This window comes from Simochromis diagramma, unplaced genomic scaffold (assembly GCF_900408965.1).
Source record: "Simochromis diagramma unplaced genomic scaffold, fSimDia1.1 OVJJ01000321.1, whole genome shotgun sequence".
Taxonomy (NCBI): domain Eukaryota; kingdom Metazoa; phylum Chordata; class Actinopteri; order Cichliformes; family Cichlidae; genus Simochromis; species Simochromis diagramma.
In genome coordinates, this window is record NW_024386772.1 from 12,669,058 (window position 1) to 12,684,272 (window position 15,215).

General features: G+C 40.4%; 1 protein-coding gene across 2 annotated transcripts in view; it reads right to left on the reverse strand.

The window, feature by feature from the left end:
• abca3b (ATP-binding cassette, sub-family A (ABC1), member 3b) overlaps nt 1-15,215 on the reverse strand; it is a 34,216-nt gene that overhangs the window by 8,564 nt on the left and 10,437 nt on the right. For both annotated transcript variants that reach the window (XM_040049677.1, XM_040049687.1), the window contains exons 4-20: nt 14,452-14,579; nt 12,331-12,496; nt 11,311-11,570; nt 11,102-11,218; nt 9,835-9,955; nt 7,975-8,148; nt 7,674-7,855; nt 6,359-6,505; nt 6,040-6,169; nt 5,719-5,873; nt 5,177-5,332; nt 4,850-5,060; nt 4,496-4,646; nt 3,807-3,905; nt 1,954-2,152; nt 1,561-1,867; nt 1,203-1,476 (exon numbers count right to left, since the gene is read on the reverse strand). In XM_040049677.1, coding sequence (XP_039905611.1) covers nt 1,203-1,476; nt 1,561-1,867; nt 1,954-2,152; nt 3,807-3,905; nt 4,496-4,646; nt 4,850-5,060; nt 5,177-5,332; nt 5,719-5,873; nt 6,040-6,169; nt 6,359-6,505; nt 7,674-7,855; nt 7,975-8,148; nt 9,835-9,955; nt 11,102-11,218; nt 11,311-11,570; nt 12,331-12,496; nt 14,452-14,579 — 2,977 coding nt within the window. The remainder of the gene's footprint in view (nt 1-1,202; nt 1,477-1,560; nt 1,868-1,953; nt 2,153-3,806; nt 3,906-4,495; nt 4,647-4,849; nt 5,061-5,176; nt 5,333-5,718; nt 5,874-6,039; nt 6,170-6,358; nt 6,506-7,673; nt 7,856-7,974; nt 8,149-9,834; nt 9,956-11,101; nt 11,219-11,310; nt 11,571-12,330; nt 12,497-14,451; nt 14,580-15,215) is intronic.

A 15,215-nucleotide genomic window follows, 5' to 3' on the forward strand; every position in this document is an offset into this window, starting at 1 on the left:
CTGGGAAGTGCTGTGAATTGGTTTCAGCTGTTTACTCACTCACACCTTCTTTGCGTGAAAGGAAAGAGCTTCATTTGAACATAAGCACACATGTGCTGATTGTTTTTTTTTTAGAAAAATCTAAAATTCTGATTCAAGGAAAACCCTAGGTGTACGCATCGCATACAAAAATGACTAAATTGAGAAAATCTAACTTCTATCTGTCTAATTTCTGTGATTTTTAAGTTGCTTGGAACTGTGCTCTTAAACTAACTTCTATTAATTAGTCTGAATGTTTGAAGTTTTTGAGACTGAGCAAATACTAGGCTGGAGGGGGGAACTGATCCAGCATAGAATTGAACATTTTTAATTAAAAAAATCAAATTAAAATACTATGAACAACAAGGTTCATCTCATGCACCAACATCCAGAGCAGAGGAAACATTAAACTGGCTCAACTGAAAAACCAGCCAACACTACGTCCTAATTCAGAGCCAGCTACTGGCTCAGTCCCACAAGTCAAAATAGGAAAACAACCTCCTTGCATCTCCAAAAAAAGAAGAAAAATGGTGGCTGCGTGGTGATTATATAGAGTTTTTTGTTTTTCACATTTTGTGATCGATTGCAAATTGTGGCGACTAAATGGTTGCCTTTAGCTGTTCACTCGTGATTGTACAGGTCGCCTGTGGCAGGAGGCAAAATTACTGCAGTCTGACTTGGACTGACTGCGTTCACTCTCAGGGAGATTGTCGAAGTGTTGCGAATAATCGTTCTAAATCTGCAAACAGATTGCCAGCGTGTTGCCATCTTTGTCAATAAGCACAACTCGAGGGGACTCGACTCATTAGACTTGCTGAAGCACGACTATAATAGTTAAATGGGAATTCCTGTCTATGTATACAGCAACAGATATGTGATTTTCAACAATTTATGACAGTTAATTGCTGTATTAATAGAAACAGAGTGCATGTAATGACCAAATCAAACACTGATGAAAGACTGACTTCAGATATCGTCAAAAGTGGAACTTTTTTATCTTAATCTGCAGTTGAAAAAAAATGTGAAAAATCGCAATATGTGTTATTGTGATGCTTCGGATTAACAAAATATTAGAAATCACAATAATATTGAATCCTAAAGGAAGTATTGTGATAATATCGCATCATGGGATATCTGCTGATTCCCACTGCTAGCAAATACTACCCCATCCTTTCTCTACTCACTCTGAGAGCTGGTTCTGAGCACTCTCAGACAGGTTGCGTGGCATGGGATAATTGCCTGCCTGGATGGAAGCATTCGGCCCTGCTAGAAGTTTGAACAGGGCATTGTCCACCATCATGAGTGCTGTGGCAGGTGTGTGGTAGCCCTCGTTGTTAAAGTAGGCTGTAGCTTCTGCAAAGTGGTTGTTGCTACCTCGAAAAACAGCGCCCACCACGCAGTGCTCGTTAAAGCTGCCTCCTTCTTCGTCTGCCTGAGTTAGGATGTAATCGTTGAAGTCTACAGGGAGAACGAAGGCTTACGATCAGTAAATACCAAGAGTGAGCAGCAACACCAAGCATTTGTCCTACTCGTTACGCTTACCAGTAGCATTGGTAAGTTCGCCAAGCTGGGCAGAGAGCTGGGAACCGTATACGCTTGCCCAGGCAGAAGCCAGGGGTCCTGCCCCAGACTGCAGAGAAACGGGAACCCTGGTGGGACCATAGCGACTGAGTCCCAGACTCAGTTTCGGAGCGTCATTATGACTGGGAAGGGTGCGTGCCACAAATAAAGCCACAACAGTGAAGACAAGAGGGACCAGGAACTGAGCCACCATCACCTTCCAGTTTCTCCAGCTGTACAGCGCCCTCTTTAGGAACATGGCATAGAACTGCTGCAGGTGTAGTCTGACCTGTTACAGGAGAAAATGGGAGCTTCAATCAACAGAGCAAATTCGCTAAAAAGACGCTGAGCATCGCTTTTATTCCTCTGTCTTACCCCGGTGTTCAGCTTAATGTTGGAGCAGTCTTCTGAGATGAGTGTGCCGCTGTCTGTGAAGTCAGTGACATCAGTCAAGCCGCTGATGCTGCTGGCATCATCCATGGTCCAGTCATGAGAGCGTCTCTCATGTTGGTACTGCAGGGCTGGCAGCTGGATCGCCTGGATATCCAAACTAGAGTCCACCAGCTTTCCAACTCTGGAAACACAAGTAAATCTCATTTTATCCACTGAAAGAAAAGAAAAAAACCATTGGTTTTATAGCGGACACAAAAAATAAAAAATAAAATTTAGATAGTTTAGATAGTTTAACATTAAATAGTCAACTGTTTATGATAGAAACATGTATGAGGAGAGAAGAATCTATTCAATCTGTAACATTTTAATTCATTTCAGCACAGTGTGGTGAAGACAGCAGGGAAAAAATATTTCTGGGCCTATTTATAATTCAATAATCAATGAGAGGCTCACAGAGTGCCTTTGTGAGCATGCAGTTTAGTTTTATATTCTTAATATGCCACTTATCTGTGAAATGTACTTTCACAAGTAAGAAAAAAAAGAAAAAAAACACAGAAGTTACATTTTAAAGCTTTTCAACTCAACGCCCAGCACAACAAATTAGCAACAAAATCTCAGGAAAACACTATTAAAAGGTGATTTATTTGTTGTGAATAATTATAGTTTGATAAAAATTAATTGGCAGCATTGTGTAATGGAGTTATTACACTCGGCTGTAAAATATGAATGAAAGAAAGAAGCTAAACGACCAAACGCTCCAACAGCAGCTTTTCTTTGGTGCAACGTGTCAATGGCCAGAACACGCTGCTGGATTCTCAGTATGAATCATAAATAATGAGGCCTGAACAGCAGCAAATACAAATGTTAAACTCGTGCCAGCTGAAGTAGCACAGCGTAAGCCTTCCGCAGTGAATGCGGTCTTGTGATCGTTGCCACAGATACGCATATTAAATCCAAGGGGAAGAAAAAAATAACTGAATAAGGCGGCTGGGACTGCAGTGTATCAGGAAGAGTTGGGTTTGCAAGCAAATTTTTTTATATTTTATTTCTATCAAAGGTGGCGTCTAAAGTTCCACAAATTCCAAAAACGATTTTCAGTAAAGCGTAAAAGATTCAGGCACTGAACACCCTATACCTACGACTAGAAGCAACTATAACCTTTTCTATCACGTCCATACTGTTTTATATACTAGAAGACATTTAGTCTTACACTACTGCTTGTGACTGTAACACTATCTTACGTTACGTAAAAGAAGGAGGAAAGGTCTGCACACAGTTTGGCTCCAAGTGATACCTGACTGATGACGACACTATATAGAGAAATATCATTGTCACGCTTCGATCCATAGTGTCCTTTAACCCATTTTTGCAACAGCATACTCTGTTTTAGATTACATTGGAAGCTGATGACAGGGAAGGAGCCGTGTGTTGTGGAAGGAGGTTCTGATAGCATTCATTTTTTCTGTGCAGGCTCAACTCCTACTGTTGAAAACGTCCGGAAGAAAACCACTTCCTTCTCCAAAATTCACTGAATCTTCACAGACTTAAGAGCAAACATTTGATAGCAAACATAATGTCCCCCATGTGATCCGAGTCAGTTGAACTTAATTAAACCTACTACTTAAGTACGCTCTGAACCAGTTTTATCCCCATCTTCACTAAAATTCTCCCCAGAAAATATTTTATTGCCTTTGTGATCCTTCATTAAAGTCATTTTAAAGCTGTTAATTTTACAAAAATGTATTTTTACAGATCAGAGACTAATTTTCTGTGATACCCGAGAGAAAAATGACTTTAAGGGAGAGAAAAACTGTCACTTGTCCTATATTTCCTACCTGAGGAAAACCTCTTCCATAGTAGTTACTGAAGCGCCATAGCTGGCGATGCCCAGCTCCTCTCTGTTCATCTCCAGCTCAGCAAACAGCAATTCAAACCTGATAGAAAGCAACAAAGAGTTTGATTATAAAATTAAAAATACAAAACAAAATAGAGCCAAAATTGCTGCTACCTTTATTTAATATAATCATGTCACCAGTAGTCAAGTGAAAATGAGTTACATTTTTAATGAAAAGCTGGCTTGAGTTATTAAATACATTCACTGATTCAATTTGTGGTATTGTATAATCTGTTGACCCATTTCTAACAGTTCAAAGTAATATTTCTGTGCTTTTCCCTCACTCCATTTTTTTCTTTGTTCTTTTCCTTCCCCATACATACATAATCGTCTGCAATAAAAAGACATGTGAGAGCAGAACAATTTCCTAAATAACTACATTTTATTGCGCATAATGTGTTAAAATACTACAGTTTATTACATCTTTTATTATATGACTATTTTATTATTCAGTTGCTGTTTTTCTTTGTATACTTGAATGAAATAACTGTATGTCTAACCCCGAGTCTTTCAGTTTTTTCAGTCTAATACTAGTTGTTCATTTCACCCGGTGTGACTTCTAGCCTGTTGTCTTTCTTACAAAGAGGTCAGTCCACACGCTGTGTTTTTGTGCGTATGATCAATGCTCACCTGCTGGTGCTTTCTTTGGGAAGAATATAAGAGAGCTCAGCTCCAGCGCTGCTCTCCAGAGTGGCATTGGGAACATACATGTGAACAAGGCGGGTGATCTCGGACACGTTACAAAGAGCATCCTTGACGATCACCATGTGGTATCCGGCACCTGGTTAAAAATATTACATAAGACATTTACAGAATCAGTCCCAAGAATAGTTAAACTGCATGTGAGTTGGTCCACGTGCAGTATTTCTGTTGAAACAAAACAGCAAAATTTCAATGCATGCTTTTGTAATACCACCAGCTAGTCTAGGAAAGAAAAACTGCCTTTCAAGAATCCATCTGAGAGTACAGTATGCTTTCACTAACCATATTTATTCTTGAGAAAGAGTGGTGAGCCGCAGCACTGCAGCTCTCCTCCTGCCATGATGGCAATTCGATCACCGAGCAGGTCAGCCTCGTCCATAAAGTGTGTGGTGAGCAGGATGGTGCGGCCGCGTTTCTCCCCTTGCAGAAGATCCCAGGTGCCACGTCGTGCTGATGGATCCATACCTGATGTGGGCTCATCTAACATGACAACCTGCAGATGGGCAGAAAGGAAAAGAAGGTTTGCAGTAGTCCGCCCATACTTACACATTTTACTCAAATGACTCTAAATAATGTTCTTTGGTTGTTGTTGTTTTTTTAATTCCAGACCTTGGAGTCTCCAATGAGAGCAATCCCAATAGAAAGTTTTCTCTTCATGCCACCAGAGAGGGTCTTGGAACGAGCATGTCGCTTATCCTCGAGGTTTAAGATACGGATTATCCGGTCCACCTCATCTGGAATCTTGTCTTTGGAGTAGCCTTTCAGCTGGATATAAAGTAGACAACACAAATGGATCAGGTTGTCATCTGTTTTTTCTGCAGCTAATTTACGTTAATACAAACTGAGAGGCTGGGAGACAGCAGGAAAGTGCAGAAAATGGAGAAGTTCACTTGCTACTCAACTCATACAAAGTTTTTGTGCGAGGAAAAAGACAAAAAAAAAAAAAAAGGTAATAAAAGTACAATAAAAACGTGCTTTGTGCTGCTTTTAATGTTTTTAATAAACAAAACCAATTAAACTCACTTTAATGGAATCAGTGTGAACACCTCGTACTATAATGTGTATAACAGCAAGTGGAAACATTAAGCTATAGTGGATGTGTAGTACATAGAGATGTATTTTTACATAAAAGTGCATAAGTGTGTAAATACCTGTGCATAGAACAGCAGGTGCTCTTGTACTGTAAGGTTATCAAACAATACATCGTGCTGGGGACAAAGTCCCAGGCTGCGTCGGATCAGAGCCATGTCCTGACAGATGTCGTAACCACTGATATAAGCCCTGCCGCTGGTGGGAGGAAACAGGCCTGAAACATGAAGGAGGGTAGTTAAATTTTTTATTTAGGGGGCATGTTTAATGTGTGTGTGTGTGTGTGTGTGTGTGTGTGTGTGTGTGTGTGTGTGTGTGTGTGTGTGTGTGTGTGTGTGTGTGTGTATTTATTGCTTGTTTACATGTGCATTTAGGCGTCTAACCTGTTAGCATAGACAATGTTGTGGTCTTCCCAGCACCATTGTGTCCTAGCAGAACTGTGATCTGTCCTTCGAACATGTTCACTGTAAGGTCTCGTACGGCCTGACGTGTCTTGTTGCCCACTTTGAATTCCTGTTAAAACGCGTGACATGAGCAGAAATGGAATGCATGAAGCGTAACCTTTTTGTCCATTTACCTTTTAGTAGTAACACTGAGTACTACGGTGGAGTTATTAGTGGCCTTTCTTTTCCACTGGGGCATCTGCAGCGTACGCTAAAGTGGTCATGATTACTCTCTGGATCATAGTGTTTTGCTGCTCACCTTAGCGAGGTGTTTAATCTTTATCCCAGACACGAGTCCAGCAGGTTCTTCTTCTATAAACTCTCCTTTCATGGCCTTTTCAGCATCCTCTTCTTCTTCCTTCTCATTTACCAAAGCCATGCGAGGGGTGCTGCACCAGTATGAAGGCTGCAGAGGAAGACAGTCAGGGAAGACAAGGGGAGTAAACCAGCATTTCTTTCAAAACTTTTACCCCAAATTTTCACTGTTCATTTCCAGTATATCTAACGGTATAATTTTACTAGGAGAACATCAAATATAGCATCCTATATTAACCACACGGTGTGTGTGTGTAATATAGCACCGTATATTACACACACAGTGTGTTCTGACTTATCACTGAATCAGGTATTCATCCACTGACATAAGGAAGGAAAAGGAACACAATCATTCACTTAATCACAAGAAAGAGAGATCGAGCCAACATTATTATTGTTCATGTACACTCTGCATGAAGAGATTGTTTCCCAGCCAAACCACCTCCTGATTCACTTCCTAAAGACCGGAGTCAAACCTCCCCTTTCTACGGAGCAGAAACACCATCTGACACCCACTCACACAATGGACATGGAGGAAAGTGCGTCAACATCTAATCCACACCCTTCTGGCAGTCCCTTAAATTCCTGACAACTGGGAAAAAGGTTAGCAGGAGTTTATTTTTGTGTAGGCGCGCATGTCTATAAAGGCACGCCATTTCGTGATCGCTCATAGTTGTTATATAGATAAACCTTATTTGTTTTGGCTCTAGATAGTCAGACATTTCCTGTTATTCTAACTAGCTGAACCCAAGGCTTCCTCTGGTCGATATGTTGAGACCTCTAGTTTGGAAACTCTTCTGCCCCCGTATGTGACAACCACTTTCACTGAGAGCAGCTTCATTTTATCAGAGAAAAGCTCTTGGATATAACAGATCTCAACAATGACCACTGACACTCCCTAGTGCTGCCTAACGCCACCCACCTGCAGACTTTGGTAGCATGAAAATACCTGTTTAACTTGGCAGAGCTCACAGGAAGGAAAGTACTAAGGTGTTAATGAGCACAGCGTGAAATGTAATAAATGAGACAAATTACGCTGAACTTGCAAAAACAAAATGATCGGCATCGTGTTTGCATTGGACTACATTTGTTGCAGTGTTTCTTTCAAGTTTGAAATACTACTTGGTATTAATGCTGCCAATAAAGGAGAGACAGAAAAGTTTCATAATTTTGGCTCGCAAATAGCCATTCATGCTTATATCCCCTCATCTATTCATCGTTTACTGTCGCATCATCAGTAACGCCTTTTTAAAACATACCAGTAAAAAGAAGTACGATGGTAAAGGCACGCCATACTCTCCAGGAAACACCGCCTCCATGTACCAGGCCACCATCCCGTACAGCACAGCATCGAAAAGCAGCAAGCACAGAACCTGGGCCATGGAGAAATCATCGTCCACCGTAACAGCATCAAACAGGTTTGACCACTGGATTCCTGTACCTGAGGAGCAAGGCACGGACAAAATTAACCTATATTAATATTAAAATTCCACGTTTTCAAAGCTGTGCACAAATAATCGCAAATTTTGGGAATGCCACATTGCCGCATCAAAGTCTCACCTTTGCCTTCAAACATTCCTATAAGCTGTGCGCCCATGGCCATGGCCACATTGGAGATAAGGCAAGCTGACACTTTCTGGGAATGGCTCAGTAAGTCGTAGCGCGGCCACAGGAACAAATAAGGCAAATAGCTGAGAAAATAGATGAAGCCCCCCGCTGCTGCCGCCACATTGGCTAAGAACACACAGAAGAGAAAGAAACAGACTCAACAGTCATCTTAAAATAAATATATATATATATATATATATAACAACTAAAAACAGTCAGCTATGCAGTCCACTCATGAGTTACCCAAGAGGTACACTGCAAAATGCTACCTGATAAACTCAAACAGACACACGTAGACAAGAGCTGACGGACAAAATAACTGAGAGAAGAACTACGTTTGCTGAGAAACCCATTTCTCTGATAGGCAGACGAGCCTGAGTGCAGCTACAAGAAAGCATTAAAGAGGACAAAAGAGAGATGAGCAAAATGGGGAAGAAAGCAGAGTAATGCGCTTCCATTTGTAGACAGCCTGACAGACCTCATCAAAAACCACTTGTTACAGACAATGTGACATTTTGAGCCTGCTTGGAACATGCATTTACAAAGTACCATCATCTATTCTTAAAAACCACATCACTGGGTATGTGCACACGGCTGCACGTACAAAGACAGCGAGGGGAGAAAAACAGCCCATCTTTGTTGTTGTTGTTGTTGTTGTTGTTTTTAAATTGCCGTGTAGGTCACTCAAGGATCCTTTTTTTTCTTGCCAATTTTCTGCAAAAGCCTCGTCTCCCCCTTCTTCCTCTACTGCCTCCAAGTCAACACTTAGAACCAAAACCCTTGAACCCAGCTGGGATTCAATATATAATGATTTCATTGTCTAGGGTCAGAAGGAAAACAACATGACAGAGTTATTTTTATTTTGGGTTTTTTTTAGTTCAATGGGATTAGTTTTAATGATTTTAATAAGGTTGTCAAATGTTACAATTAGAGCATTGTTCAGAGAGAAAAGGCAGGGCACCTTTTCATGTTCAAGCACCAAATGAAAACTGTCAGGGCAGGTGACTAAGCACATCATATTCATTACTCAGAGCAGAAACGCAGTACATCTGAGTGTGAGAGAAAGTCAAAACATCAGTGTAAACAACTAAATGGAGGTTTTTAAGGTGTTTCCTTCAATTAAAAGCCTAGGCATTACCGTCATAGAGTTCATGTTTCTTATGAGAGCAAGTGGAAATTTTAAAAAAATCAAAGTAAAAACAAGAAAATAAGTGCTCTTTGAAAATACTGCAAGACACTGAAGCAGAGAAGCATTTGGAGCTCAAGCTACTTCACTGTAGAAAGCTGAAAGAGGAGGCTGCTAGTCTGAATGAGGAGCTTTGAATGAGGAAGAGAGCAAAGGAAAGGGATCATGGGAAAGGAGAGATTTAAATAGTTTCCTTTATTGGGGAGGTTGTCCAGGCCAAGCAGGCGAGCTTGAATTTCACTCGACTGAAGATGGAAAGAACTGAAAGTGACTTGCTCTTTTTTAAAAGGGAACACAACACTTCTGATCACCAAGAAACGGCAAAAACAAACTAAAAACCATTAAATATTAAGTGCTATACTCAACCGCTAAAGAAATCCAATTATTCTGCGCAAATCAACAAATAAAACATAGCTTTCTTTTTTACTGCTGTGTGCATTCTGCAGACAAAGTTAAAGGAACAAAGCAGAAACTTTGGTCTCAGAGACACACCGTGCATTTCAGGAAATTAAGTGAAAAGTTCTTTCTCGCACATACATTACAAAGCAAGACAGCAGCAGTCAAAAAGAGACATTATTATTATTATATTATCATTTAGAAATGAGTGGAGTGACAGAAACACACACCTCGTGAGAAGAAGGCACTGATCATAAAGCTGAAATTGATAGTGGCCACGGTGAAGACGAGCAGGAAGACGAAGACCAGCGTGGGGTCACTGCTGGTCAGCACCGCTCCGTTGGGGCTCACCTAAAATACGAGATTGGGTCTGAGTAAGCACAACATTTATAATCTTTAAACCGAGGGTGTCAAACATAGGCCAGCCAAAGGGTCCCATCCAGCCTAATAGCTGCTTCACAGCTTTTTGGGCTGGAGGGCATCATTTATGGGCTTTTTACTGTATTTTCTACCAGGAAGCAATGTGTCCTGTGTAAGCATAGATCAGCTGTGTCACTTTTACAGCCTTTTGCAGACTTATAAATGTTTTTATAGGTTATTCTGTATTGGCTTTAGTGGAAAAGCCCACTTGAGATTTAATTGGGATGTATGAGCCTGTTAACTAAAATGAGTTTGATCCCCTTTAAAGAATCAGCTCAGTGCATGAAAATGTGGGCTGCCTTTTCATTTTTGTGAATTGTTTGCCATTTCTCTTTACATCAGACACCGATTGTTTTTTTTTATGACCTGTCATTGCTTATGATGGGGCACTTACTGCCATGACATCACAGCATATTGCGTGAGTTTCAGCTAAAGGCCTTTACATAAGCGTACTTTCACGGGCAAATTTGCAGCATTTTATTTTTTCTGATCAAGTTCGGTTTTTACGCTTTTTTCCATGGAAATAAAGAGATCTGACCAATCAGACCACTGTATATGGGAACAAGTGTGCTCATAGCTCAAAATGCAAAGCAGCACTCAATATACAAATAGTAAAATAATGCTATTTTACCTCAGACACCCAGATGCTCCTCCAGGTCAGACATTATTTTTCTAATTTCTCAGATGTGGTTACAACTCTGCCAACAAGACCTCAAACTGCCCCACTGACATGCTGAAATATGCATGAAAGTGGCTGTGATACAACTCCTGGATCAAACCATGAAATTCTCCCTGCTCCTGACATCTCTTGAGAACAGGATGAACTCAGAATCTCCATTTCTTCCATTTATTTATTTATTTTTTGTTTAGAAACATCAGGACAAGCTCATCATCGCCTGAAGCTGACACTTTCGGCGTTTATATACGTTACACTGAAAAATTCTGAATTTCATGTCATTTTTTGACAACCTTCTTACCTTTAGTCTGGTATGTGTACCATGGTTTCTTCTGCTATGCTAAAGGCATCACAGGCGGGAATGTGCAGTAAGCAAAGACAGTTTTTTAACACTGGCTCACCTGGATACAGAGGAGCAGAGTAACAAAAAACACCGAAATGGAGAGGAAGAGTAAAAACATGAGGAACCAAGCGCTCCAATGGAGCCAGTTGCTGAGACCCATCATCCTCATGTACTCCTAGAATGCACAAAAAAAAAAAAAAGCACAGGTTAAAAGAGTCTGGCAATTTTATTACTCCTCCAGCTCATACAGAGGCTCGTAAAACATACCTTGAGCTTCCTTTCTTTTTCCTGCACCACAGCTCGTACTATGTTGAGGGAGGTGTAGGTGAAGCTTAGCACCAGTAGTAAGGGCAGCTGGTTCTGAATAGCCAGGATGAAGACGTCATATTTAAAAGCAGGGTAGGGGAACCGTGACATGACCACTCTGATAGGACGCAGCAGGTGCGAGGCAGCGGTTCTGTTGTAAGAGTGCATAATGGCTCGGTCCACTGCATGCTGCACTGCCAGAAAGCCTTCTCTGTAATAACCTTAAAATAAGAAAATAAGCAGCAGCACTTAATAGAATATATTAACACCACCATTACACCATCAGTAATCAGCGTCTATGAAATGACTCAGTGGGCATTTTAAGCCCACTTAAAATGTGACCTGCTCCACAAGGTCAAAGCTTTCCAACTTCCTTCTAGAAACTGACATGAGAATGGACAAGCAGCCTTGAGTAACAAACTTGAAGCTGCAATCACAAGTTATTATGCACGTGGAGGCTGGAAATCCATATTCATGTGACTCTAAATGATAAAAGCATGTCACTTTTATTATGCTGTCAGAAGGGCTTTGGAGTATACCTCCTCTGTCTATTTTAGCTGCAAACAATTTTTAAGGACAAAAACATTTTAAGGAGAAATAAAAGGCTGCTGGGACACACTGGAAAATGCATCCTCCATTGTTACTGTATCATTTAAACCAGCTGACGGGCAAATGTGAAAATGAGATTAACAGCAAGTCATGCCTCCTGAAGGGTTCTTAACGCCTTGAAAATGCCCCATAAGTGATTGGTGGGCACACTGTACCCTGCCAAAAACTAGATAACGCCGATTATGCTGAGCATGTGCAGGGGTATGGTTGCCATGGAAATGTAGCCTGATCAGGCAGGGCTGTCTCTCCACTCAAAGTCGAAGAATTAAGAGCTTTTTATCAGGCGTAATCTCTAAGTAGAAATATAAATACCTACTATTTTAGGTGTCATTTAAAATTAACATTGCATTTTAAAACAATAGGAATTCTCACCAGGTGTTCCCCCTTCCTTGTAGTGCTTCTCTCTTGGTCCTGGCAGTTGAAAAAGGGGAAATAGACTGTGTGTGTGCCAGTCTAAGTCATTGTTGGGGTTCAGCTCAGACTTTTCCGAGATCGGGGCGTTGCGTGGCGAAAAAGTAAAGCGCAAGTGGTAGCTCACCTGCATGTCAGAGCGCAAAAAGAGAACAGACGTTAATGAAGAGTAGAGTGATACGCTAAGCAATACACTCAAGTCGTGCAGTGAATTTAACAACTGTAGCACCTCCAGTGGTTTTGTCCTTAACAATTTTTCCATTTTCAAGTAATATATAGACATTGAGAGATTTCTGTCTGTACTGGTTATTTAATGTCCTTCTGAAAACGACTTGTAGTGGCTTAGCAAACGCCTGACTTTTCACATTCAAAATAATCCAAAGTCCACAGAGCAGCGTTGTTACTGAGATAAAGCGCTATTAATTTGAAGTAATAAACACATACAGTATCCATGATTTCAAACTAAACTTGAACAGGGATTACAAAGATTAACTAAGGATTGTCTGAAATCAAAAGCAGCGCAAGTAGAGGCCAATATCTGAGGAGGAGATCTGTGAGGTCGAAGATTGTGTATTCCTGTTTCAGCCACCCCACTCCAGGTAGCATCACCTGCCTTTATGTCCTCTCGACACCAATTTCAACCACTAGATGGGGCAGACTCAAACTAAGTAATATTAGAAACTGATCTATGTTAAACATAATCATCTTTGGCTCCTACACTCTCACATTTCAGGCATGCTTCCAAAATAAAATGACTGGGTGTGCATCTGAATTTAGTGAGGATGATCTCTGCCTATACAGCTTACTGGGGCTAGCCTTGGAAAAACCCAGGCTTTCAAACCATGTTTTTATTGATATACACTGAGGGGTCAAAACTATCCTAATTTAGGAGTGCTTTGTTTTCAAAATAAAGCGCATATAGAGCTTTTGTACATTAAAGAAAGATAAAAACTAAGGCGAAGCTATGACAGATGTGTGTTTACAGTGCAGTGTGTCTGTTCGCCTGTCCCCAAGTTACCATCCACCCATCTGTCCATGTGTTAGGCTACATCACCATGATAAGGTATTTTTTGAAACAGAAATTTTTCTAAGTTCCTCCATCGACATGAAAACGCAAAAAAAAGAAAGAACTATCTCACGCGATTCTCAAAAGTGGCAATATAACCGTAACCATGAGGAAATGTTGGCCAATCAGAAGCACAGAAACAGTGACATGGCACAGTCTGACATGAGAAAAAGACATAAAAACATACACTTTTAATGTTGCAAGTCAAAGTCTCAGTTTTTCTTCTCCGCACGTAAATACAGAAACACAGCTTTTGAAAATGTTTACCCTGGCTTAACTTTTTCAAAAGCTCCATTTTCAGCGATCTGAAACGTCGTTTATGTCGTTATTACTCACAGACGATGCTTACCAAAATACCCGTGAACATGTGGATGTAGCTGTAGTTTCTTGCAAAGAAATGAAAGAAAAGCTGACATCTACGAGTGCCTTCCTTCAGCCTAACAGTTCACTGCTTTGCTTGTGAATCCCATTATACAAAGAAAGAGAAAACCGCCAGTAAAAGGTGAGCATTAAAGAGATGTGCATGTCTCACGCTTCCTTTTGTCACCTGTATTTTTTTAAGGTTTAATCTGGCAAGCTGTACTGAACTGATGCGGCTGACACACAGGGAGACAGGCACAGAGGAAGCGTAATCCAGTACGACTGAAGAGACATTTTGTTCTTAAATGATTCACCCTAAAATGTAGGAGTACGTCTCTTGAAGGCTTTACAGTGAGCGATGTGAAGCTTTCAAGCCTTTTAAGCCTGTCAGGCTTTTTCATCAGAGTCAGCTGAAGCTTTTCCTACAGTGCATCAGACTGCGTGAACCTCTAAATGCATCTTTCCACCATCAGGTTTCACTATAAAAACTAAAGGTTGTTTGGTCAGACTTTTCAACTACCACCTCTCAACAGGTAAGGCAAATGAATGAATTTCAGGAAGAAGATAAATGTGCCTTAACAGGTACTGCAGGTAAAAGGCTGTAAAAACAAAGTAATCTTCTGGAATTGTCTGTCAGTGTGTACGCTGCATTTTACCTGTTGGGGCAGGGGCTCATCATCATGCGTGAAGTGATGCTCAAAAACTACAGCAGCCAGCACATTTCTTGATTGAGGGTCATTCCTCACAAAGTTCTCAAACTGCTCCTCTGTCTCAAAACCACGCACTGGAACAGGGACAAATACACACACACACAGACGAAGAACATTAGATGAATTGTGTTTTGGTATTCATCTCATGCACACAGGTGTTTTCACGCCTGTCTCACTCCTTGACCTTGCGGCTTGCCTTTCTTGCCGACAGGCATGAAATTGCTCACGATGCGGACAGCATACCAAATTCTGTCACAAATATTATTAATAGAACCGATCAGTCCCCCAGAAGACAAGTGTGCACTGGAATATGCTTCTGTTTTGGGGGGGGGACACAGATGACAGATCACTTTAAAGAAATTGGAGCAACATGTGGGGTTCAAAACACAAAAAAAGATGTCACAGCACCATAAATTATGGAGTGCCAGGACTGCCATAATGCATTAATTAAATACACCATTAAATAATTAATTAAATGTGGCAATAATTAATTAAAATTGGAATTAATTAATTAAATAAATAGTTATGACACATGTAATTAATTCATTATTGACACATTTAATTAATTATTTATGTATTTCACATTTTAATTAATTATTGACACATTTAATTAATTAATTATTGACACATTTAATTAATTATTTATGTATTTCACATTTTAATTAATTATTGACACATTTAATTAATTATTGACACATTTAATTAATTAT